Below are 26,725 nucleotides of genomic sequence, written 5' to 3'. Positions count from 1 at the left end.
ATTTTGATTGCTGTACCTTTGTGGTACTGTCTGAAGTCTGGGAGGGTTATGCCTCCAGCTTTGTTCTTTTTCCTCAGGATTGCTTTGGCAATTCTGGGTCTTTTATGGTTCCATATAAATTTTAGGATTATTTGTTCCCATTCTGTGAAAAATGTCATCATAGGGGATTTGATAGGGATCACATTAAATTTGTAGATTGCTATGGGTAATATGGCCATTTTAACAATATTAATTCTTCTAATCCAAGAGCATGGGATATCATTCCATCTTCCCATTTCCTTGAATCATCTTTGATTTTCTTTATGAATGTTTTATAGTTCTCAGTGTATAAGTCTTTTACCTCCTTGGTTAGGTTTATTCCTAGATAATTTTTTAATGTGATTTTAAATGGGATTTTTTTTTTACTTTCTCTTTCTGATATTTCACTGCTAGTGTAAAGAAATGCAACAGATTTGTGTATATTAATCTTGTATCCTGCTGCCTTGCTGAGTTCATTTATCAGTGCTAATAGTTTTTGTGTGGGATTTTTAGGGTTTTCTACACAGAGTATCATGTCAACTGTATATAAAGATAATTTTACCTCTTCCCTTCCAATTTGGATAATTTTATTTTTCTTGTCTGATTGCTGTGGCTAGAACTTCTAAAACTAGGTTGAATAAAAAGTGGTTAGAGTGGGCATCCTTGTCTTATTCCAGAATTCAGTGGGAAGGCTTTCAGATATTCACCGTTTAGTACTATGTTGGTGTTGGTTTGCCATAAATGGCTTTTATTATGTTGAGATATTAAATATCTTAATTTCTTTGAGGAGACTCTTGCCTTGCCTTCCTGGTTCCTGAACTTTTATTGGATCAGCAAATACACCTAAAGCCCCCCTCTTTTACATCATTCATAGTAGGTACAAAACTGGAATCACATTCAGACATACACACAAAACCTCAGATTCTGCTACTCTGTGGATTAAAGGAAAGTTGCTCTAAATTAGATTTAATCTGACCCTCTATAAGTAGAATTTCTGATTCTGACTTTGGGGTTGATCAGAAAGGTAAGACTGATCAAAACTTTCAATGGTTCCTATCTGGCCGTTTCTCCCTTGCCCATACTGTCATTCCCAACCTGGTTAGGACCAGACTGAAGATCCACTCTGGGGTCCTGAATACAAACTTTGTGACAACAGAACCCAGAAATGGCACTAGCTAAACCTTCAGCTTCAAAGAGGGTTGCTTCTAAGTTATAAAAGTTGTGACCATCGGTTCTTCACAGGTACTTTCGGGGAATAATGCTCTCATAACAGACCAGTTAGAACTGTGTTTTGATGATGGCAACAAGTCTCAGGCAGGATTTGTAGCATAAGCTCAAGTTCCCCAAATAAATCCAGCTTTATGAATAGAACTACTCTCTCTACCACAGGGGATGGTAAATGTAGTTAATGGGTCACTTACCTTTGATCAAAACTCTTATGAAATACATAGTTCTATCAAACTCTTGTATATCTGTTCTGGTCCTGTGGAGCTTTGCATGATGATAATAGACAGCAACACTCTAATATTATCAGTGATAACTGCAGTTATTATTTAAAACATTGATGTGTCCACAGCCTTACTTCTTTCATTTGAATCTAGCACCATCCAGGCCAGTGGTTTTCAATTAGGGATGCACTGCAGACTTGTCTGTGGAGTTTAACAACAATGCAGAATGTCTAAGACCCACACCGGACTTAATGAATTTTTTACTTGATATTCTTGGCATCTTCTTTTAGGATTATTATTCTATATTTCAAGGATTTTTTCATCTGTAAGAATTATATTCCTCCATTTTTGTACAACCAGAACTAAATTCCCTGAGTTCTTTAAAAACAGGCTTATTTATTATCCTTTGAAACATTCTAACTTGGGGGGAATGGTTTTATTATCGTGTTTTGCATGTCACATTAATGTATCATTTTTATTATGAAATGTCATTAGACTTTTCACATTTGAAAATTACTAGTAGTAAATTAACCAAAATCACTTTCAGTTTCTGTCATCTACAGATGTTTGTTTTCCTCAGATACTTGCCTGAAGGTTCTATTATCAGTTTCATGCCAGAGTTTGTGTCTTCAACAAAGAAGAATACTCTCAGGAGTCCCATCGTAAAGGCCCAGATATTTTAAATAATTGACATGTCAAGGAACAGACTCTTGGGTATAGGCATCCGATGACACCAATGGGCTGAGTCAGGACTTGCAGAATTTCAGTCAAGAAGCAGACAACTTCATGCTACTGCTAACCCAAGATCAAGTGGAACAAGAATTAATTACACAGTCCATAGTGAATGGACTGATAAGGGAAATTTTACACTGGTTATCTGACTGGAATATAGTTGTTTTAATGTTCTCTCTTCTGGATCTATAAGAAAGTCCTTTCTCTCTACTTCAGTGATTTGCTACCCATACAATTTAGTAGATTCTTGTATTAACGGTTTTTGATGATTTTCCTTATTCTTGATGCTCTGGCATTTCCAGCCTCAGTGACTGGGGAGAGACTGTCTCTCCCAGGACTAACCAATTCTTAGGGATAGCAAACATGACAAATGACTTGTCCCAGAGTGTGCCTTTCATATGCAAACTAACCAGTCCAGAATCCATACTCTCAACCACCTCCTCTATCTGGTTCATATGCTCCAAGAGGTAATTCTCCTCTACCTTATCACCCAGGGCCAGGTACCAGACCACGAGCGAGAACCCCATACCTCAGAGTCCGCTGAAATCATTCAGACCAGCCAATTTTAAACCTGCTTACTCTGCCTTGCCTCACCTTTCCAATAAAAACCACAATAAAGTCTCCACCCATGCTGTCTCCTTGCCCCACCTTCCTCCTGGATCAACCGTGGTGCTTCCCCATGTGGCCCTGCATGACATGGCATGCCCCATCCCTCTTAAGAACTGCAAGTAGAAACCTTTCCAAATGGTAGTCATCTTCCGTTCTGTTGGCCTCATCATACCTGAATGATAATAGAACCTACATTTAAAAACCATTCTGTTTATATAAACTGAAATGAAATATTTAAAAATGATATCTGAGTCTCACTGACCCCCAGAGTTCAGAAACTCATACCAAATGTCCTTACTTTCAATGGTGATCAGGTTATTTAATATATTCAATAATAATGTCTTCCTTTTTACCAGGACATAATTGGAGAAATCTGTTACATAACTAACATCTTGCCTAGAATGTCATATTGAGAATGATGCTCCTTGTATCAGGTAGAACAGGTCGATTGTGAGGAACTAATGTGGCTTTATTATGGCGTCAACGCCTACAAAGGACTCTCAGGATAACTGCCCTGCTATCTAGTTCACAGGGTCCAACCTTACAGGTGGTAAGGACCATCACTCCCTGGCAGTCCAGGAACATAAAGTTATTTCGGGGACTTCAAGAAAAGAGGAATTTACCCAAATGCATAAGTACTGCAGGTGAAATAAGGTGGAGGAATTTCTTGAACTTGATTTGCCTTAGGAGTGCAAATAATAGAGGCATTTAAGGTCCAAGCTGCGATTCCTTATGAAAACCTCCAGAGAGAAGTTAATTTTGTAATTATTCAAAACCATATGGCTCTAGATTTTGCAAAGCATATGTAAGAATACCTATATGATAAATGAACACTCTTCCTACACTTAGGTAAATAATAAGGCCAAACCTAATGAGACTAGTCTTACCTTGTGATCAAGATTAATATCTCTTTGAGATAATTATGACAACAAGGAAGGAGGAGGAAGGGAGGGAGGGAGGAAGAGAATATAAGAAAAAATTATAAAAGACTCTGAAATTTAGTGGATGTCCTGTCTAGCTCACCCACCTGGATAATCTCAGCTTTTGTTTGTCTATGACTAGGCTAATGTACAAGGTTATGCAGATAGCAGTTAGCTTGTAGAAACCAATGACAGTGCAAATAATTTCCTCCACAGAAATGCAAACTGTGTCGCCAGGAAAGTAGTTATCACCCTACAGATATTCCAAGTTTTGCCAATTTTGTGTGCATCTAAAAATTTATCTCACCATTCCTTGTCAGACTATAAATGTGCAATACTTTGCATTATTTTTTGAACTGGTTGTAATACCTTACTTGTTCCCTCATTAATTCATGATTTAAATGAAAATTTTGATATGTCTCTACTTCATACTTCACTTGAGAAGAAAGAGTTATCTGCTGTTCTTGGATGGAATTTCCTATAAATATCAATTAAATCTAACTGGTCTTGTGTCATTTAAAGCTTGTGTTTCCTTATTAATTTTCTGTTTGGATGAACTGTCCATTGGTGTAAGTGAGGTGTTAAATTCCCCACTATTATTGTGTTACTGTTGATTTCCTCTTTTATAGCTGTTAGCAGTTGCCTTACGTATTGAGGTGCTCCTATGTTAGGTGCATATATATTTATAGTTGTTATACCTTCTTCTTGGATTGATCCCTTGATCATTATGTAGTGTCCTTCTTTGTCTCTTGTAACATTCTTTATTTTAAAGTCTATTTTATCTGATATGAGTATTGCTACTCCAGCTTTCTTTTGATTTCCATTTGCATGGAATATCTTTTTCCATCCTCTCACTTTCAGTCTGTAGGTGTCCTAGGTCTGAAGTGGGTCTCTTGTAGACAGCATATATATGGGTCTTGTTTTTGTATCCATTCAGTAAGCCTGTGTCTTTTGGTTGGAGCATTGAATCCATTCACATTTAAGGTAATTATCGATATGTATGTTCCTATGACCATTTTCTTAATTGTTTTGGGTTTGTTTTTGTAGGTCCTTTTCTTCTCTTGTGTCTCCCACTTAGAGAAGTTCCTTTAGCATTTGTTGTAGAGCTGGTTTGGTGGTGCTGAATTCTCTTAGCTTTTGCTTGTCTGTAAAGCTTTTGATTTCTCCATCGAATCCGAATGAGATCCTTGCCGGGTAGAGTAATCTTGGTTGTAGGTTCGTCCCTTTCATCACTTTAAGTATATCATGCAACTCCCTTCTGGCTTGTAGAGTTTCTGCTGAGAAATTGGCTGTTAACCTTATGGGAGTTCCCTTGTATGTTATTTGTCGTTTTTCCCTTGCTGCTTTCAATAATTTTTCTTTGTCTTTAATTTTTGCCAATTTGATTACTATGTGTCTCGGCGTGCTTCTCCTTGGGTTTATCCTGTATGGGACTCTCTGCGCTTCCTGGACTTGGGTGGCTATTTCCTTTCCCATGTTAGGGAAGTTTTCGACTATAATCTCTTCAAATATTTTCTCGGGTCCTTTCTCTCTCTCTTCTCCTTCTGGGACCCCTATAATGCGAATGTTGTTGCGTTTAATGTTGTCCCAGAGGTCTCTTAGGCTGTCTTCATTTCTTTTCATTCTTTTTTCTTTATTCTGTTCCACAGCAGTGAATTCCACCATTCTGTCTTGCAGGTCACTTATCCGTTCTTCTGCCTCAGTTATTCTGCTACTGATTCCTTCTAGTGTAGTTTTCATTTCAGTTATTGTATTGTTCATCTCTGTTTGTTTGTTCTTTAATTCTTCTAGATCTTTGTTAAACATTTCTTGCATCTTCTCGATCTTTGCCTCCATTCTTTTTCCGAGGTCCTGGATCATCTTCACTATCATTGTTCTGAATTCTTTTTCTGGAAGATTGCCTATCTCCACTTCATTTAGTTGTTTTTCTGTGGTTTTATCTTGTTCCTTCATCTGGTACATAGCCCTCTGCCTTTTCATCTTGTCTATCTATCTGTGAATGTTGATTTTGTTCCACAGGCTGCAGGATTATAGTTCTTCTTGCTTCTGCTGTCTACCCTCTGGTGGATGAGGCTATCTAAGAGGCTTGTGCAAGTTTCCTGATGGGAGGGACTGGTGGTGGGTAGAGCTGGCTCTTGCTCTGGTGGGCAGAGCTCAGTAAAACTTTAATCTGCTTGTCTGCTGATGGGTGGGGCTGGGTTCCCATCTTGTTGGTTGTTTGGCCTGAGGCGACCCAACACTGGAGCCTACCCGGGCCCTTTGGTGGGGCTAATGATGGACTCTGGGAGGGCTCACGCCAAGGAGTACTTCCCAGAACTTCTGCTGCCAGTGTCCCTGTCCTCATGATGAGGCACAGCCACCCCCCCCCCACCTCTGCAGGAGACCCTCCAACACTAGCAGGTAGGTCTGGTTCAGTCTCCTATGGGGTCACTGCTCCTTCCCCTGGGTCCCAACACTATTTTGTGTGCGCCCTCCAAGAGTGGAGTCTCTGTTTTCCCCAGTCCTGTCGAAGTCCTGCAATCCAATGCTGCTAGCCTTCAAAGTCTGATTCTCTAGGAATTCTTCCTCCTGTTTCCGGATCCCCAGGTTGGGAAGCCTGATGTGGGGCTCAGAACCTTCACTCCAGTGGGTGGACTTCTGTGGTATAAGTGTTCTCCAGTCTGTGAGTCACCCACCCAGCAGTTATGGGATTTGAGTTTACTGTGATTGTGCCCCTCCTACCATCTCATTGTGGCTTCTCCTTTGTCTTTGGATGTGGGGTATCTTTTTTGGTGAGTTCCAGTGTCTTCCTGTTGATGACTGTTCAACAGTTGTGATTCCAGTGTTCTCGAAAGAGGGAGTGAGAGCACGTCCTTCTACTCTGCCATCTTGAACCAATGTCTCTATATGCTCTTTTGAAATGTGACTTTTTATAACTGAATAAAGATATAATGCTTCCATTTTACAGAAATATATATATATACCATTTTACTAAAAAATTATATATGTAATTGTATATATAAAGTGTGTGTGTGTGTTTGTGTGTGTATATATATATATATATATATATATATATATATATATATATATATATATGTATATATATATATATATATATATGTTAACAGTTTTGAGTCATTCATTGAATAATACTGAGTGACTGAGTGCCAGAGATCCAAAGGCGGACAAGAAAGACTGACTCACTGACCTCAAGGAACCTAAGTCCTAGTGGGGCTAACATTCACTCAAACAATGTTTGTCTAGCTTATGTGACCAACATCACAAAGCTTTAAGGCAGAGAAGAAAAACACACTTATAAAATTCTCTCCAAAGTAATCCTTTCTCAATAACTAATTACTGCTTAGCAACACAATATATGACCAAAGGAAAAAAATTCCAGAGTGAAATAAAAGGTTTTGTATAAAAAGGGGTAAATAAATCACCAGAATCATACTTGGAAGTTCTGGGTACCTCTTGTTAGAAATATTGTGCTTTTATGGAAAAGACATTCCACTCAAGTTCTTCCAAATCTGACTAAAGAGGTTATGTAATCCCTCTGAGCCTTCGTTTTCCCATTTGTACAAAAAGATAATAATAGCCATTCCATGGGATTCTCGTAAACATGGTACATGCCTGGAGCACAGTAAATGCTTAAATAAGTGTCAGCTGATTTTATTAATAATATTATGTATAGATGCTCAGTTCTTGATCAGTACTCAACCAGTGTTAATTATATCTCTCCAAAGAAATGGGAAGAATGAAATCTGTTTCAAATTTCTCCAAAATATGGAAGACCTAAAATGATATTATCAAAGTTCTCTTAGTCATTATGGGGAAAACAATCTCATTGTGTACACAGGGATGTTAGGAATGAACTGGAAATTTTACGTGCAGTCCCGGATTCCAGTGCTGTATTATCCGCAAAGACGGTACAAGCATCTCACTCTCCTGGAATCTTCCTGTGCATGAACAACATGTTGGAAATTACATGCCCCATTAGCACCTTATTACAAGTGACGACTGTGTAATTTCTCTGAGGCCAGACTATAGGATGACAAGAAAGAGGGCATTCTAGGAGAGACGGCTGGTCACCCAAAGCCCACAATGTCACAGGTGACCCTTAGTAGGAGATTCAAGGTCAGAGTCTCTCCGGACCCAGTCAGACTCTGCAGGCAGCCCTTTGGGTACCTGTGTCCTCCCCAGCACCAGACTCCTAATCAAACAAGTGTTGGGTACACTCAGTAATAGGCAGGGTCTCAAGTTAATCATAACTCAAATGATATTTCACACTTAACCTCTCTCTACAATTCAACTCAGTTTCAGAAAATTACAACAGAACTTCATAAATGCTGACAGCATTTCATCTCACTGCAAAATTAACTGACTAAATAAGAGGTCACAATGCCAAAAAAGAAATGAGATAAAAAACACAAGGCAAATAAGAAAATTACAAGGTCAAATAAACTGCCCAGCCAAAGTTGTTCTAGCAGGAAGATCACCTGGTGCCCATTTGCAAAGTTGGACTGGACTTCAAGTTATCAGATAATTAACGTATTACACTGAGAGCCTCCCACATTATTTTTAAAGTTAACAGTTAGGTGTTAACAAATAAGCAAAGGTCACATTAATGAAGCACCTGTGTCCCCAAAACTGTGTTAGGTGCATTACGAGTATAATCTTAATGCTGGGACCATTAACCTCCCAGTAAGATTAAAATGGATTATATTCGTTTCATCTCTTTTAAAAGCACCATAAATTATTTGCGGGGTATTTAAGAGTTTTAAAAATCACATTCTTTGATACATCCCTCTACGACTAGAAAAGTAAAATAAATAAGTGTGTGTGTATAAAATGTATCACTTGAATGAAGTTGGAAAGATGCTTCACTCATACATTTAAATACTTATCTACCTCAAAGAACCAGATTCTACACACACGTACAATCATGCACGTACACGCTTGAGTGTTTTTCCAAAGCCACTAAACTGCAGCGTAAGAAGAATGGCTCTGTATAAACCTGGGACTTCTGATTTGCCGAGAAGAGGCTCCAAGTTTGGGGCCAGAGTTACACACCCTGGATAAGTGAAGCTCATTGGAAATCCTCCTCCACCCTCCCCCACAAAGGACGCAGCAGCTCCCCTAAATCAATGTCAAAGTCCGGCATTTAAGAATATATCCGTTTGTAAGGGCGCTAAATGAGCAGCCTGCCCAGCGCACTCCTCTATTAACCCACGGGAAGGGAGCACACACGCGTCCTAGGTTGCAGGTGCGCAATGACAAGTCACGCTAATGTCCGCCTGCAAAATAACGTGCTCAGACCATCACCGTCACCGGAACGGTGCTCTCGCCAGAGAAGCACCTGTCTTGGCAAAGGTCTGAGGAGGTGGAGCCCGCTACCTGACTTTCTCCGTGGCTCCTCCCGTTCTCGGCCTTGAAGATGGACTTGGGTTTCCGGGACTTGAAGTTGCCCATGCTGGGTCGCAGCACGTCCAGCCTCGCGGGCTGCTCTACATGCTGCGGTGGCTCGCGGGACGGCACGGGCTCCTCTAGCGCAGCCCCGGCATCAGGATAATTTTCTTTATTGTCTTCATCTCTAGAACAGGAAAGACCCAATTTAGAAAGCACCCATTTTGTAGAAGGTGGAGATGCTGGCAACAGGGAAGACCAGATCAACAGGCCTATTAGAAGGATGAACTAAGGTATCTACCATGATTATTTTTGTAATCTGGTCAGTTAATAAACACTGACTACTTTCAAATTGAAAACAACAACAAAAAAAGAGTCTAATAATCCACCCTGGGAAAGAGAGACTAGCGATACTCACTGCTGCTCATTTACACGGTACCTAGCAAACTTTTTAGCGTAGACTGCTTCAGAGGAACTGAATGTCACTTTTTAGATCACGCCATATTCCCTTCCCATCTTTGCCAGTGGATACATACTTTCTGTAGTTGTAGCTTTGCACATACTATCATATTTGTTTTTCATTTTTCACTTCAAGATGGTTTCACATATGTCATGTTTTTCTCTCACAATAATAATGTGAGATATTCCAAGTTAGCTATTGTCATTCCTACATTATAGATTAACACTCTAAACCCCAGAGATTAAATAAAGGGCTAATTCACCCAGACCTGGAGTGGTCAGGTGGGTCCCCAGTCTCTCATGCATGTTTCCTTGGTTCAAGGCATGATGCTTCCTCCTCACTGGCAAGTCTCTAACCATTTCCTTACAACTTTCAGACGCATTTAAAAGTCTAACTGGGGTCTATTTTAATAGAATACATACTACCTCAATAGAATTAAGACAAGAGCCAAGTTTTACCCAGCCAAGCCATCTATCTGAACAATCCTCTCAATGCAAAGCCAAAGATCCCAGTATCTGGGTCCTGAGGGTGTGGAACGGCTGGAGAAGACTGACCCAGCTGGCGTCACCTCCACACACTCACCGCTGGGAGGGCAGTGCTCATTTTCACGCATCAAATTCGACACAGCATCGCCCTGCCCCTTCAATTGCCTCAAAAATAGTGACATAATAACACTCTTATTTGAAGTCATCTGTCCCTCTTAAATCTAGATGCATTTTATTTTCATATTTTGCTAAGAATTCAGCAACTACCATAGCCACATGGAGGATTCCCTTTATACGATCAATATGATCGTCCTTAACCCGCTGGCAATCATTCAGTACGAGATCACGCAATTCTGTAGGACTGGCCACTTCCCCCAGGTGGCGTTTTTCCCTCCTGTGCCCTGACCAGAAGTACCCATAAAAGAGATTTTGGCAAGGTCAGCTAGCAAGCAATTCCTCATGGCTCAAGGATACATAAAGCCAAGAGCCAAGACCAGCAAAAGGAGGATTTCTATGTCGACTGCTCAGGATGCCTTTTTACAAATAAAAGATTAAACTCACTAAGCTGATATCAGGAAGATGAGCTCCAGTGAGTCTCTGGGATAAGAACAAAGAACACATTGGGCCAGGAGGTCTGGAGCATGGCCGGGCTGCGTGCAGTTGGACAAGATGTGGAAATAAAATTATGTGAAAGAGTTAAACTTAAGCCTCAGGACAAACTTAGTATCTGGTAAAGGAAAACCCAACAGGTGAAAACAATTCTTCATGATAGTAACTGAAAACAAAAACAAAACAAACAAACAGACAACAAAACAATGTCAGTGACACTGGTTAATACTTTCCCTTAAGATCATCTATAATTAAAAAAAATTGTATGTCACTAATGGGTTTGGAAACCAATATCAAACCATGAGTTGGAACTATACTAGTTCATTTGAAATGCATGTCTCTCACTAGTGACAAATATTACTCATCCACACACCCTGTGCTCCTGGGTGAACAACGAAAGAAGCAACAGCGACCTCTACCATAACCTAAATGTTCTTCATTCGAGGAGGATTCTAGAACACTCAAGAATAAAAATGATTTTTCAAATCTAAAACGACGCTTTTGATAGACTCCTTCCTAAAATAATACCTGAATTTTGTTTTATATATCATATTTTCAAGGCGCCCAAAAGGTATAAATGTCATCCTTGACTTGAAAAACGGGGCAAAAAGCATCTTTCTCTCATTACACAAATATAAAACCTAAATAGAAAAGTCATCTTTAGAAATACATTTCCAACCTATTACTGGTTCCTCAGAATCCCCAAAACAGAATACAGGTAATGTAATTTATGTCACCGCTTACTGGAATCAGTCATAACTGAGAATGAGCCCGGTGTTCTGAAAAGAACAAGAGTCCAAAATATCCTCCAACTTGTTAAAAATGTGGCCGGAGCCACACCACCTCACCTCTGTGACCCTCATCCATAAGATGCCGGCATCTCTACCTGACAGAGGCAGTACAGCCTCTGTGAAATGCCTACCAAAGAAAGTTGGCTCAAGACCACAATCCAATAAATGGGGGCTACTCTCACTTGGGGCCTTGGGCGAGTGGTTATTTGCAAAGAAAAAACTGAAGGTTATTTGTAGTCTTCCCAATACCTCCGGGATAAATTCCAAACTCCTTAGCAGGGTATATAAACCCTCTGTAATCAGGTCTTTGTTTATCTCTGGAACTTTATTTCTTACCACTCCTGGCATCCTCAGCTCTCAGGGTTCCTGCCATCCTGAACTGCTTGCTATACCTTCAAGTTGAATTATTTTCTCTGCCCTCTGTTGGCTTGCCAGTAAGTTGCTCCCTCTGCTTGGTTTTTTGGCGTTTTTATATTTATATTTTTATTTATTTTTTATTTATACATATATTTTTTTTTATATTTATATTTTTTTGTTTTTTTTATATTCCACCAAAAAAAGAGTCATGTGCCATGTGTAATTTTCTTCAGGAATCCATCCCAGAAACCTCACTGGGCTATTTGGTCATTCTAAGTGAGTCCTCTGTTTCTCGCTAGTAAAACAGCACTTAATGCACTGTAGCATCATCATCTATATTCTTGCCTATCTCCTCCAGTGAACTGAATTCCTGCGAGCAGGGATTGGTTTCTCTCTCTCCATCCCGTATCTCCACTGGTTTCTAGCACACAAAAATGTGTGAAACAAAGGTCTTCAACAAATGTCTGTTATCCAACAAGTATCACACAGACCAGTGTCCAAATTCTGCCTCATAGCGGCTGTGTTATTTTGGATGAGCTATAATCCCTCTGAGCCTCAGTTTCTCCATCTAGGATGAGGAGGGAAACATCAGCTTCCTTTCAGTTGTTTAGATTAAATAATAAAAAGCATGTGAAAGTGCTTGAGTGAAGCAAATGTAGAAGAAACGGTTAACGTGAAGGTTCTGCCATCACATCATGAACCCGGTGATGACCACGATCACACTCCAGACACTCAATGCCATGCTTGGTGAATAAATCTAGAAGCTCTTCCTTAAGGTCTATGATGGGAACAGATGTGCTAATCAATGTTGAATTCTATAGGCATTTACTGAGCTTTCTCCATAGAAAAGGTACCGTTCCGAGTGCTAAGGGGGGTACGCAAAAGTGGACAAGACAAAACTTCCTTCAACAGCTGATAATCTATTAGAAGAAATAGAACATGAGAACAAATTATTAGAATTCAAAGGAGAGACTTAAGATACCAGACCCAGATGGTTTCTGTCCTTCATAATTAAGAACCAAGCAATGGTGGGTCCTACCTGAGACTAGAGCAGTCAGTCTGATCTTCATGCAGAGAGACTGTGTCTTCGTCACACCTGGAGAGAGGACATAAAACCACATCAGACCCAACTGTCTGCTGCAGCAGAAGCAGCAACAGTCTAAAATTATCTGAAGATTAGCACAGGAAACTAAAAAATGGAACAATCTTTACCACTCTCACTCAAACCAGCGTCAATTCCCCAACATCCACCAGGTAATGATACCAATGTTGTCATATCATGTGAGCTTAAACGCTTAGAACCAGAGGTAACACTCCTTTTTCGTCCACTACTCTGCATCACCTAAGCAAACAAGATCTTAGCAAGAACCTAAGTGTTCAGAGCACTTGAGGGAACATCTGGCACCAACACTGGTGGATTGTTGTTGGCTCAAAAGAGACTCCGCTCCATGCCTCTTGGCATTTCTTCTGCCTCAGGGCAGTCCCAAACCACACCAGCTGCCCTTTGGCTCACTCCATTGGCCTCCAGACTTTCTTGACATCCTTCCTTTTCACAAAACTTCTGAAATAACCTTGTGAAAAATTCTTGGCTCTTCCATATTGAAAACTCTCCAGTGTTCCACACTGCCTAAGTGCCTCTGGAGGAGGACCATTCTCTCACTCTAGTGTATGAGGGAGCCTTTGTTCCTATTCTCAGCCCTTCCCACCCCACCTCACCCCATCCCACTCCAGCCTGGAATGCTTTTTTCCGTCTTCAACTCCTACTCAGCCTTCACTGCTCCAGCCTCACAAGCTCTGTGAACTTTTCTCACCAAGTTCACCCACGTGCCATGTTCCCATTTTAACCTTAGTACAGAACGGTTTACTCTTCATTCTGAGGTTTCAGTAACCAACTAGATCTTGCCTAGCACTGTTATGTAATTCCTTTGTACCTCTGAGATCTTTTAAATTAGTTGTTAAATTCCATGAAAAGAAATAACCATCATTTCTTTTTCTAGATACACTGCCACAGGGCCTACAATGTTACCCCAGAGTAGACTCTCAATAAATGCTTGAATCAAATCATTAACTCGGGCCCCTCAGCAAGTCTGTTCCCTGGAATAATTGAACAAGCATTTTTTGAGCACTCGCTGCCTTCCAAGTACTGCCTTAGGCATCGGAGCTGTGCTTCTCAAACTTTTGGGGATTCACGACTGACCAGTTGGTTTTCTATTTCCAGTCCACTGTGGAGAGATAATCTGGTAAAAAGGTCGCAGGAATATCAAATTCCTATAAAAGTTATTAAAGGCATACTCCCTATTTCTGTACTGTTCTCGTCTCAGACAAGTTACAGACAATTTGTGAACAACACTCAGAGTAGCACTCCTGCTAAAGGACAGAAAGTTGAGAAAGACCTAGCCCCTGCTCTGACAGAGTCCCAACGTAATGAGTAGACATAACTAAATAAATATCTACATACGTAGATATAACCCTAATACAGTATTTATACTACATGAAATCATTTAAAAATTTAAAATATTCCTTACCAGCAATGGTGTATAATTTACCCACAAAACAAATTGATGAACGCTTCAGTCCTCTTCCCTTACTATCCCTTTTAAGTTATGGTTTTGTAATGAATTAAACAAAGGCCACCTACAGACTCTAACCCTCTTTACCTGCTGGCAGCTGGGGAAAAAAAAAAAAATCCATCGACTTAACAAAATGCTCTCCTTAACAAAATGAACTCAATTTCCTTGCTTTCCCATTTTTTTTTTTTTTGGACGCTCAATAACCCACTTTGTCCATCTCATGGAAAACAACAATTAAATTCCTAAACGTTGTCTTGTTCTCCTCCATTAGAGGCATTTACTGTAATAGATCATCTGAGCTGCGTAATGAATAAAAATATTTCCCAATAAAAACAACCTAGCTAAGTAGAAAAGCCAATGAAGAACAGAAATCTAGAATTGTTGCTTCCGAAGAACTAGGGTTCAAACAGAGTTTCAACCTTAGAGCTCAACAATACCTATTGTTTGGGAAGTTGGCAAGAACTTTTTTTTCTCCCCCTCAGTTGATTTATTAATTTTTCTTCCCAAAGCACAATTAGTTAAAAATGAGAAATCGGCACCAGAACATACAAAGTTTCAGATGCTTTCTGAAATATAAAGCCAGACCTAATTAGCTGATCCGATTTTAAGGACTACTGAACAACTCCAGTCATCACTCAAGAAAACACAATTCCTAGCTTTCAGACATAGCGATGAAATAGATCTCCCTATGGCTTCCGTGGCACACATATACAAGTTCTTTTAGTTCAATTTTCATTTGCTTTGATGAAGACCATCAAGCTCTACTCAATTAACATCTTCTTTCTGATTGTTCTACTGATTCCTCGCCCAGGAGCCCCCCGCAAATGCACAATACTGGCCCAATTATAAAACTGGATTCCACACTGGGAACCCGTATCCAAATATTCCTACTCCTGGAAAAAAAAAAACAACTCAGATCAAGTGTCCAACTGATCTTGGGCATGAGATTCTCTTCCTACATGTTATTCCAATAAAAGAATTTAAAGACCAACCCTTTAATGATGTTCTTTGTAAATTATCAAAACCAGGCATCTTCTAGTACAAACTTTTTCAAACTGTAAATTGTGACCTATTAGGAGGTCCTGAAATTAGACAGCAGCTACCAGCATTTTGTTGTTACTGTTGGTAGAGGAACAGAATAGAAAATGTCAGTATAGTGAGGGTTAAGTGTTATTTCACGAAACTTGTTTAAATAAACCATGTCTATACGTTTGTGCTGGATTGCAACATAAAATGTGTTTATTGTTGTTCACAGTAAAAAAATGTGAAGACACCTCTATTAAATGACTTCCTTTGAGGTTCTCATCAACTAGATTCTAAGTTCCCAGAGTTCTGAATTTGTGGTTGCCCAGACAATACATGGATAATTTGTCCTTGCCATCATTTCTTTGTGAAATGCTCAGGGCTGTAACTTTTCTCTCTATTTGGACTTTTGCTTCCTCTATCAACCACAAACAAGAAAAAGTTAGATGGTACTTTATAGCTCACCTTCTCTTTCATATGATCTCAATTAAGCCTGACAGTGGTGTGAGGTAGGCATTACCTTCACACAGGGGCTAAGGAATTTCCCAGGATTCCGAGGCGTAAAGCAGTGATGTCTGTGTCACTTCTGCTCCACCACACTAAGCCCACTGGACAGTCTCTTCAGTCTATGTTCCCAGGGGTTCACAAGAGAGAGAAAGACTTGTTTCTTAGAATAATGGTGGAGAAAGAAGCACCCATGAGAGGTTCTCTCTTTTGTCTTGGGGTAAATAAGAAGAGAGATCTCAGACTGGTAATTAGATAAAATGTAGTTGTACCCGGAAGGGGACTTCTATGCCCTGCAGTACCATGTCCCTTAAAGGCAAAGTTGCAGGGGTACAGCCTGCAATCCTGTGGGATTTCTCAAAGTGTGTCTGATTAAAATACAGGTTCCACTATATGCAATATCCTGGGATAAACCATAATGGAAAAGAATATAAAAAAGAATGTGTGTATATATATATATATAACTGAATCACTTTGCTGCACAGCAGAAATTAACACAACATTGTAAATCAACTCTACTTCAATTTTTAAAAATAAATTAATTTTTTAAAATGGAAAAAAAAATAGCAAGTTCCAGCCTCATCACCACCCCCAGCCCCACTAGATCAACTCTCTGGGGGTGGAGCCCAGGAATGCGAGTTTTTAAATTAGATTGCCCTTCTCCCCACATAAGTAGTATGCTTCTAAACAGTTCAACACTGACCTAAAGGTTTAAAAACCCAGACCAGCAAGTGGGCTGACTCCAACATAATCAACCATTTCTAGGTTTCCACTTGGGAATAAAGCCTGGGAAGCTGGATTTTTCACAAGCCCCCATTCTCTTCCCCAGTTGATACTGATAATCAGTTGGTTTTGAGAATTACTGCTTTGGATGTTAACTAATTTGTTGCAGAATTCATTGCTGGGCAGGCTTCATTTCAAATAACGGGTTAGCCAGGGCAACAGAGGAAATGACCATGGAAAAATAACAGATGAAAGGGCACTGCAGATACAGAAGGGAAGGCCAAGGCCATTCTGATCTCAGAAGAATCTGGGTAGCAAAAGAAACTGAATTGGTCCAGAGCTGCACAGACAGGGCCAGGCATGGGAGAAACTGAGAAAAGCATAAAATACGTCCTTGAGTCCCTCCCAATTCCCCTTTGCTTTGACTCTTATAAGACCTCCAGCAGGCCAAGCAGAACCCTCTTAGGTTAGACTAGCTGATAACATAATTTATATTAAAGTATTAATGACAATTTGAATCCACCTCCCAGGGGCACAGACTTTTTAATTTCCATTTTAATAAGGGTCGCCACCAGAGTTCTTCATCCAAAAACAAAATCATCTCTAGGTAGAGTTTCAGGCACTAAAAAAGATAAGTACATGTGGGTAGAAAGAAGTAGGAGTGGGGTGGGGATAGGAGAAAGGGGACGTTTTCTCGTATCTAAAACATATAAGAGAGGCCAGTGCCTCCTCTGTGCATGCCGAGACCAGACCTGAACATCTACTGATTACATGCTACTTCTTTGTCTCAGTCTCATCCTGGTCCTGCTGACTTTAGGGTCATGCCCAAAGAACCACGGAAAACAGTTCATATTACTGAGGGGAGGAGAAAATACTATATTAGACGATGACTAGCTTTAAATGACCCTCGTCTGTACTGTTACACCTATGAAGATTTGGTATGCTTCAAATGTTCTCCTCAGATTTTTAGATTAGTCAGATGGCATTCCCATTGTCACTCAGTGCCTTTTAAAATAAATCACTGTCACTTCTGTGAAAACAACAACAGGATCTTATGCAATCAGAACTCCTTGGGGAGTGTCCAAAGACAAGGTACCAGACTTTGCCCAGCATCTAACTATAAAACCATGTTTTAAAAATTGTCCATGTGAAATCTAGAACTAAGTAACTCCATTTTGAAGCTGCTATGCCTATGGCTGACTTTGGGGATTCAGCCACACAGGGGTCCTGAGAATCAGGCCCAGATAGCATCTGGTGCTGTAAGCACAGCAAAAGGAGGAAAGCAATACCTGTGCACCTGAACCAGGGAGTCACAGCCTCATCTTTGGCCTGCATACTTTGGCCTGCATCTCTCCCCACTCTTAGGCTTTTAGAAAAGCCAAGCTGTAGCACGGTTACCAAGCAATCTCATTAACGGGACACAGCAGGTCCCAATGAGTATTTTACATTGGATCTTCTAAAATCAACCCTGGGCCTTTTTTTTAAAAAAGTAACTAAACTTAAGTGAGCCCAAAGCTCAACACTGAGTGAGCAGCATATCCAAACAGAGAAACAAAGGAATGTGAAAAACAAGAGGGCCTGGGAAGCCCTGTAGCCCTCCATCACCAAGTCACTGTGACAGTGACTTGAAACTCACATAATTTATTTACATTTTAGGGAACTTTGGAAAATAACTGCCAAGTTACCGGGACTTCTGTATCAAACTTGCAGCGTTTTTAAATGTCGTTGAGTATACAACCTTATACCCCCTTTTTCCTGAAAAACTGTTTAGAGTGACTTCTATCATAAGGTCCCAGAAGTAAACATAATGAGTTAGCCTAGAGAAAGACTACTAAATAAAGTATAGCTATTTCATACATATATGGATATATGTAAATTATATATCAGTTACATATAGTATTAGCATAATATATTACCTGTTAATTTTTAACATATACATATAACATAGTATCAGAAAAACATATTAAGGAAGGGATGACAAGAATTAAAACCACAAACTATAAATATCTAATAAAAAAATACCATGCATGCTGGCCTTGAGTAAAATATTCACTCCTTCATTCCATGTTTGAACGGTGTTAGTCGTCCCAATCGAAAGCTTTAACCATGAGACTAGATAACGCATTCTTCCTATAGCCAGATCTCTGAGGGCAGAAGACAAAATTGACAAAGGGCATGCAAGAAAAGTTTACTCTACTGTGTCTTAAAAGTCTGTACACAGCAGAGTGTGAGACTAAGTTTAGCCTATTTATCACATGCTGGAATCCAACTCATTTCACATCCATCTCCTATTTGCCGTAAATGTACACAGCACGCTCCATGAAAACAGACACCAACGTTGGCAAAATACAACAAAGCTTCCCTACTGACATGTCAAAGAGATTTATTTTTTTTAAATCTGAACTCCAAGAACACATATTTTGGAGCACTGAGCTCCCGCAGGCCATCAGTTTGTTTTAATAGCTCTCCCGTAGTTGCTAAAAGGCTGATTTCAACCTGTAAAGATTTCTGGGCCCCATCAGTCCCCACGTCTCGAGGTCTTCACAGCCCCAGATTACAGGAGACAATGCATCTAGTACCCAGAGCGGCTGGAAACGGTGGAGGATACCTTCCCGATAGTTGCTTCCTGAGAAAGGCATGCAAATCGTATTTTAGTGACGAGAATCACTTACTCTGTTACAGCGGTGCTGCTGAAGGAATTATCCTGAAGGCTGAAACAGAAACAAGAAAACATCAGCCAAGTCCGGCCGGGGAGCCGTCTCCCTGATTGCTCTCCGGGAGTTAGAGCACATACACAAACATGGCATTGCAAGGCAAGTCTCAGGGCTCCCCGGCACACTCGCTCTACCTTGGGCTGCTGTCTGCACATGCTCGTAACGACACCCCCAGCAGGGGCCCGGCCGCACGGGCGAACCACAAAGCCCGGCAGCCCGCGAGGCTGCGGGGACAGAGCTGGGCGGGGCGCGGCGGCGGGGCCGGGACCCCGGGACCCCGGGACCCCTCGAGGGGCACCTGGAGCGTGACCGCGCGACCCCAATCTCGCCAGCCGGGCGCCGCGTTTAATCCGGGCCTCCCGATGCCCGCCACCCCCGGGAAAGCCTGACTGTTTCTGCCTAGGTGCTGAAATCCGCGGGGGACTTGCTTTCTTCCAGACGTCTCCTACCAGTTTTACAGAGCTACCTCCCTCTAGGGATGGAGGCCCGCAGAAATTCAGAGACCGTTCAGAAAAAGCTGGGAGGGAACGAGAAGGGGGAGGGGAACATAGCTGCTGTTTTGGGGGTGTGGACGTATGGGTGTGTGTTTATTGCCCAGGAAAAAGAAAAGCCTCTGAAAGAGGGCTAGCTGCATCACACCAGATCTGTCTGCACTCTGTTATTTCAGTCCCGAGGAGGAAGCGCCCAGCCCCGGACTGCAGAGCTGTGAATGAGTGAGCCCACGCAGGGCGGGTGGAGAATTTGTTCCAGGCATTAGCTGGTGACTGGCGGGGGGACCGTGCGCGAGATGGGGTTTCCTCTGCAAGAGCAGCCCGCCTGAGCTCCACTCCCAACCACCTTTACAAAAGATGAGAGAGCGAATGCACCCACGCTACCGCCGTTAAATAAAGGCAGCCTTGCTGGGGGAGGGGAAGGCTGTTAGCCCCTACTTGCTTCGTTCCCCTGGAGATGTTTGTCCTGCACTCTTTCCGTTGTTAATTTCTCCTGCCCGTTGACCTTGATATGGAGTGAACAGTCACCTGGGAAAGATGCTTATTTTGAATTTCGAATTAAGAAGATTCCCCATTCCCTTCTTTTAATCTCTCCACTCCCAGAAGCAGCTGAGATGGTTTTTAGTCAAAATTATATCAGACGGTGAGTTAAACGATAGCAAAAAATTTCATTTTCAGATTATCAGAAAAATTACTCAAAACTTGGTACTAAGGGGAAAAGCGAGACCTTTCAGTGTCACGACACATTTTTCACAGGTCCACCCAAGGACTGCTTAATTCTCTAAAAAAAATGGACTTGTGTTTGACATGCTATTAACTCTTAGTTAGATTCCTGACATTGTGGAGTTACGTGTTAACATGGCACATTTTGTCCAATCTGTCCAGAGGAAAAGGTAACCTCAGCGTTGATGGTTTTATTGCATTGTGCAGCTTTAACCAATTTTGCATCTAACCTAACAATCTTATACTAACATTCTTTCTAAATGCCTGCAAATGTTCAGATCCTCAAAACGCTCTTGGAACCAAGGGCATCATCATCTTATAGATCCCCTCATTAATCATCATCTTATAGATCCCCTTATGGATCCCCTTATTAAAGTTAACAGATCTCTGATATGTCCCTATATTTGTATCAGAGTCATATCTTTAACTTTCGAAGTTATACTTTGAAAAATCAAAATTGAGTTTTCAAAGAACAACTTAAGGTTTCCTTAAGGTCCTTTGCAATTTTCCTTTCCTCTCTCTAAATATTTTTAAAAGTAGCTGAATACTCGGTGCTTTGTGACCACCTAGAGGGGTGGGATAGGGAGGGTGGGAGGGAGGGAGATGCAAGAGGGAAGAGATATGGGAACATATGTATATGTATAACTGATTCACTTTGTTATAAAGCAGAAACTAACACACCATTGTAAAGCAATTATACTTCAATAAAGATGTTTAAAAAAAAAAAAAAAAGTAGCTGAATAAAAGCCTAACACAGGCATTCCCTGGAAATATTGCAGGTTTGCTTCCAGACCACCACAATAAAGCAAATGTTGCAATAAAGCTCGTCACACGAATTTTTCGGTTTCTCAGTATGTATAAAAGTTATGTTTACACTATACTGTAGTCTACTAAGTGTGCAATAGCATTATGTCTGAAAAAACAATGTACATACCTTAATTAAAAAATACTTCATTCCTAAAACATGGTAACCATCACCTGAGCTTTTAGCAGGTTGTAATCTTTTTGCTGGCGGGGGGGAGGGTTTTGCCCCCATGTTGATGGCTGCTGACTGGTCAGGGTGGTGGTTGCTGAAGGGTGGGAGGCTGTGGTCATTTCTTAAAATAAGACAAGGAAGTCTGCCATGTCAATTTAAGCTTCCATTCACGAAGGATTTCTCTGGAGCATGCAATGCTGTTTGATAGCATTTTCCCCACAATAGAACTTCAAATTGGAGTCAGTCCTCTCAAACCCTGCCACTGTTTTCTCAACCAAGTGTATGTAGTATTCTAAATCTTTTGCTGCCACTTCAATAATCTTCACAGCATCTTCACCAGGAGTAGATTACATCTCAAGAAACCACTGTCTTTATTAACCATAAGAAGCAACTCTTTCGTTAAAGGTTTATCATGAGATTGCAGCAGTTCAGTCACATCTTCAGGCTCACTTCTAATTCTAGTTCTCTTGCTATTTCCACCATATTTTCAGTTACTGCCTCACCTGAAGTCTTGAACCCCTCAAAGTCATCCGTGACGGTTGGAATCAACTTTATCCAACCTGCTGTTAATGTTGATATTTTGACCTCTTCCCATGAGTCACCAATGTTCTTAATGGCATCTAGAATGGTGAATCCTTTCCAGAAGGTTTTCAATTTACTTCGCCCAGATCCATCAGAGGAATCACAACCTAGGGCAGCTACAGCCTTACAAGATCTATTTCTTAGACAACAAGACTTGAAAGTCTAAAGTACTCCTCAATTCATGGGCTGCAGAATGGATGCTGTGTTTTAATTTCCTACAGGAACATCTCCTTTGCATTCACAGCTTGGCTGTTTGGCACAAGAGGACTATAGCTTTCACATGTCCTCCTCACTAAGCTTAATCATTTCTAGCTTTTGATGCTAGTGAGAGATGTGCAATTCTTCCTTTCACTTGAACACTTGGAGGCAACTGTAGAGTTATTAGCTGGACTAATTTCAATACTGTTGTGTCTCAGGGAATAGGGAGACCCAAGGAAAGGGAGAGAGACAGGGAATGCCAATTGGTGGAGCAGTCAGAACACACAGAACATTTATCAGTTAAGTTCATCATCTTCTATGGGCACAATTCGTGGTGCCCCAAAAGAATTACAATAGTAACATCAAAGAACACTAATCACGTATCACCATAACAAATATAATAATAATGAAAAAGTTTGATATATTGTGAGAACTATCAAAATGTGACACAGAGTCACAAGATGAACAAATGCTGTTGGAAAAATGGTGCCATGGGGCTTCCCTGGTGGCACAGTGGTTGAGAGTCTGCCTGCCAGTGCAGGGGATACGGGTTCGAGCCCTGGTCTGGGAAGATCCCACATGCCGCGGAGCAACTGGGCCCGTGAGCCACAACTACGGAGCCCGCGCGTCTGGAGGCTGTGCTCCGCAACAAGAGAGGCCGCGACAGTGAGAGGCCCGCGCACCACGATGAAGAGTGGCCCCCGCTCGCCGCAACTAGAGAAAGCCCTCGCACAGAAACGAAGACCCAACACAGCCAAAAATAAATAAATAAATTTAAAAATGGTCCACATCAAAAAAATCTTTAAAAAAAAAAAAACGGTGCCAAAAGACTTACTTGACACAGGATTGCCACAAACCTTCAATTTGTTAAAAAAAACGCAGTGTCTGCAAAGAGCAATAAAAGAAAGCACAATAAAATGAGGTGTGCCTATATGGTCTCAGATTTGAACTCTATGGACTAAAGTAACTTTACAAGTATTCAGCCCTTGAATGATTTAATATACAGTGTGAATACATTTCCTAAGCCACCTACTGCCTCATACGAGTTATGTTCAGGAGTGTCAGACATGGCCTCTTCACTATGTATGTGTACACATTATTTAAAAATCACAAAACGAGGTTTATTCTTTCTGTTTTATTGAGACCAAAAAAGGTAAGTTTATATTCAGCATTCTTGGCTCTAAAATTCAAAGGTGGCCAGTTTTCAGAAACCTCTTTTACTCATTGTCTATGGTGCTGATTCCAAATGTTCTAATGCAGAGAAAGCTCTTACTTTTCTCATTTAAGTATTCCTAGTGATCTATTTGGAATGGAAAAATATAACGCTCTCAACTTTGAAACAGGACTTGGACAAGTATATGAAGTAATGTGGGCCCTTCAAAAATAACATGAAATAACAACTGTATAAAATAAGTGCAGGTATTCAATAATGTCCATGGATAAGAAATAAAGATTTTCAGCGGCTCCATGAATAGTATGGACTAAAATTAGCTTTTAGGTAGTATTCTCCTTCAATGAAACAATTTTTTGATATAGTTGATTATGGTTAAAAAAACACAAAAACGTCCCAGAAAAAAAAAATACTTGTTTTTCGCAGCATGTAAAAAACTCAACCATTTTAATTCTTATTTTTAACCACTTCTTCTAACATTATTTGTTTTCATTTTAAATCAGGTTTAAAGTTTATCTTTATAATGTCTGGGGCTTTGTTTTGTTTTGATATTTTGTATTATTCAACTTGGAATAGGAAAATACTGATGAATAATCATACAACATCCAGTTATTTTGGAGACACTAATTGACTAAACAGTAGTTCAAGATGAGTTTAAAAAGAGAAGCAGAAAACCTACAGTCCTGGAGTTCTAGAAGTAAGTTGTAGATCAGTGTTTCCCAAAGTGTCCTCAGTGGAATTCTAGTCTCCCAGATGGTCTAAGAAAAGAAAAGAAAAAAGGAGAGTTACATGATCAGAAATAAGTTTTTGAAAGGATGTATATTATAACTTCATAATGCATATTAGGCAGTATTTTGTTTTTCAACCAACATTTCTCAAACTCAATGAAGACCAAACAGTTTTTTGTTCAGTGTTATCTATTAACATCATGTTGAACTGGGAATTTTGAGGAAAAAGTTCCAGAGTGTATAAGGGAAAAAAAAATGCAAAACAGATTAACTAGTATAATTATTAATTGAACAAATGATGCTACATGATTGTCACTATTCCATAGCTATGAACAAGCCAGACACCGTCCCTGTCATCATGATGTTTTTAGAGTAATTATGAATGTATGTATACACATATAATATATAGTATATATTTTATGTACAACCCTATTTTATACAATATAAGTAGAATAAGGGGGAAATAAAGATGCTAGATTTGAATATGGTTAATTCACTTAAATGTTAGAAGTTTCAATATTTTACTTTTTCTATCAGTACTCTTAAAATCAACATCTGAATTTCAGACTTAATAGTCTTTATTATAATTGAAGATAAATTAATTCTAATGTATGGACTTGGCTATACGCAAAATATAAAGCAATAATATAGTGGTCAAGAAAGAAATGTCTAGAGTTGCCAGGATTCAAGACCCACCAGTTACTAGTAGTTTGAACTTGGACAACCACTCCATGTCTCAGTTTTCTCAACTGTAAAATTGGAGGTAATAATGACCTACCTCATGGATTTTAATGGCGACTAAATGACGTAACTGAAAATGACAGAAAAAAGTCAATAAATGTTCTCATCACTATAATTTTTATTATTATTACAATAAATAAGAATATATAGACAAAGTTTGGAACAGGATGAACAAACTGCTGTGCTTGGGTAGTAGGTTTAAAAGATGATATTTTCTTTCTATTTCTCATAATGGCACAGTGTTTATATAGGGTTTTTTTTGTTTTTTTTTAAGAACAATAAAAATGAAAACTTTACTAAATGTAGACGGGCTGCTCTTAAAAATGAAATGAGCTCCATCCAGACTGGCTCTGTGCTCACTTTACAGTTCTTTGATGTAAAATGCCCACACATCCCTGGAAGAACATTCCATTCTGAGAAATCACCTTCTGCAAGCTCCTGCGGCAAGCAGCCAGCATCCTAACAATGCCAGGAAGTCAGCAAAGGCTTGCTCCACTGGTCGGCACACAGCGACTCGTAGCTTCCTGCCAGCACCCTTGGGAGTGAGCAGGCTTCCCTGTGCAGAGAGAGAACTCTTGCCTGAAAAGATAGTGTTCCGTAAAGGAAACTCTCCCTAATTCTCTGTCCTCTTGTCCTTTCCCTCTCCAGCCCCAATACCTGATGTGGCAACCAAAGAGGCCTCATTATCTGAGTGATCGACCTCTCCGAGCTCCCGAAGATTCAAAGATGTCCACCGAAGCAAAGTTGAGATACCAAAAATATAAACCAAGGGAGGACTGGTTATGATACTGGTTTCCATTCAAACATCCCCCCACTCTCCAATTAATGCTAGTGTACAGCAAGTCCACCTCTGTGTGACAATCTCTCTCTGATTCACATCTGACAACAAAATGCAGATATGTAAACGGATTGCTAATCAAAGTTTTAATTTGTGTAAAAGATTCAGGATTCCATGAAGTCAGTGGAAGTGATGGTGGAGACTGGTTTGAATCACATTCAAAACCAGTGATAAACGAGGTTTTGGCAATAACAAGTAAAGAATAAAAAACTGACAAGGATGGTGACACGTCAGTACCAAAGGGAATGAGTTAAATATCAAAGGATTAAGAGTGGTTCTTGGAAAAATGTATGAAGCCCTTAATTAATTTTGTAAATGTTACCTTTTTATAATTATGTAGTACATGTCAAATGTCAAGTGAAGGTGATCATTCTGAGCTATTAAAATTTTTGCAGAAAAATTATATATAAATCCCCTCCAATGGGCGCAATTTATTCTTGATTGTTTCTAAGAATTAGCTCACTATGACAATTATATCCATAATGGAAAGTAAGAACATTTTTATAACATATTTGCTGTTTACCATGACCTACCAGGCCCTATGCACCCTGGCCCTGAGACAGCTCTGAACTTCCCTCCAATCATATTGGCCTCCCTGCTCTTATTACAACAGGTGAACTGGATCCTTCCCTAGGCCCTCTGCACTTGCTATTCCCTTTGCTGGGAACACCACTCCCAGATCTGCTCAAATGTGCTTCCTTGAGGAAAATGTCCCTGACCACACTCCCTAAATTAGCAGCTCCCATCACTTTATTCTGTCTTATTTTCTTCATAGGACCTGATGTTTAATAATTGTTCGTCTATTTGTGTTATAATTGCCTCCCCCACTAGAATGGGAGCTCTTTGAAGACAAAGATTTGTGGGTCTTATTCACTACTGTACCCCCAGGGCTGAAAATGGTGTCTACCATGGTAGCTACCCGGTAAATG

The 26,725-nt window shown here is 40.2% G+C and overlaps 1 protein-coding gene and 1 long non-coding RNA gene across 5 annotated transcripts in view; both read right to left on the bottom strand.

The window, feature by feature from the left end:
* Nucleotides 1–19,741, bottom strand: part of FAM13C (family with sequence similarity 13 member C) — a 130,236-nt gene extending 110,495 nt beyond the window's left edge. For 3 of the 4 annotated variants that reach the window (XM_061181720.1, XM_061181734.1, XM_061181727.1), the window contains exons 1-3: nt 19,307–19,368; nt 12,854–12,910; nt 9,104–9,299 (exon numbers count right to left, since the gene is read on the bottom strand). In XM_061181720.1, the coding sequence (XP_061037703.1) occupies nt 9,104–9,299; nt 12,854–12,910; nt 19,307–19,368 (315 nt within the window). Of the gene's footprint in view, nt 1–9,103; nt 9,300–12,853; nt 12,911–19,306; nt 19,369–19,482 lie in introns of those variants that run through there. The other variant, XM_061181740.1, reaches the window with a different exon arrangement.
* Nucleotides 19,742–24,168: 4,427 nt separating this feature from the next.
* On the bottom strand, nt 24,169–25,418 carry LOC133096503 (uncharacterized). The gene is made up of 3 exons (XR_009701796.1): nt 25,384–25,418; nt 24,996–25,028; nt 24,169–24,247 (listed from the first exon to the last, which is right to left on the bottom strand). It is a non-coding gene; the product is annotated as an uncharacterized LOC133096503 (long non-coding RNA).
* Nucleotides 25,419–26,725: the final 1,307 nt, after the last annotated feature.

This window comes from Eubalaena glacialis, chromosome 1 (assembly GCF_028564815.1).
Source record: "Eubalaena glacialis isolate mEubGla1 chromosome 1, mEubGla1.1.hap2.+ XY, whole genome shotgun sequence".
Classification (NCBI taxonomy): domain Eukaryota; kingdom Metazoa; phylum Chordata; class Mammalia; order Artiodactyla; family Balaenidae; genus Eubalaena; species Eubalaena glacialis.
This window is presented reverse-complemented; position numbering and strand designations above follow the sequence as displayed.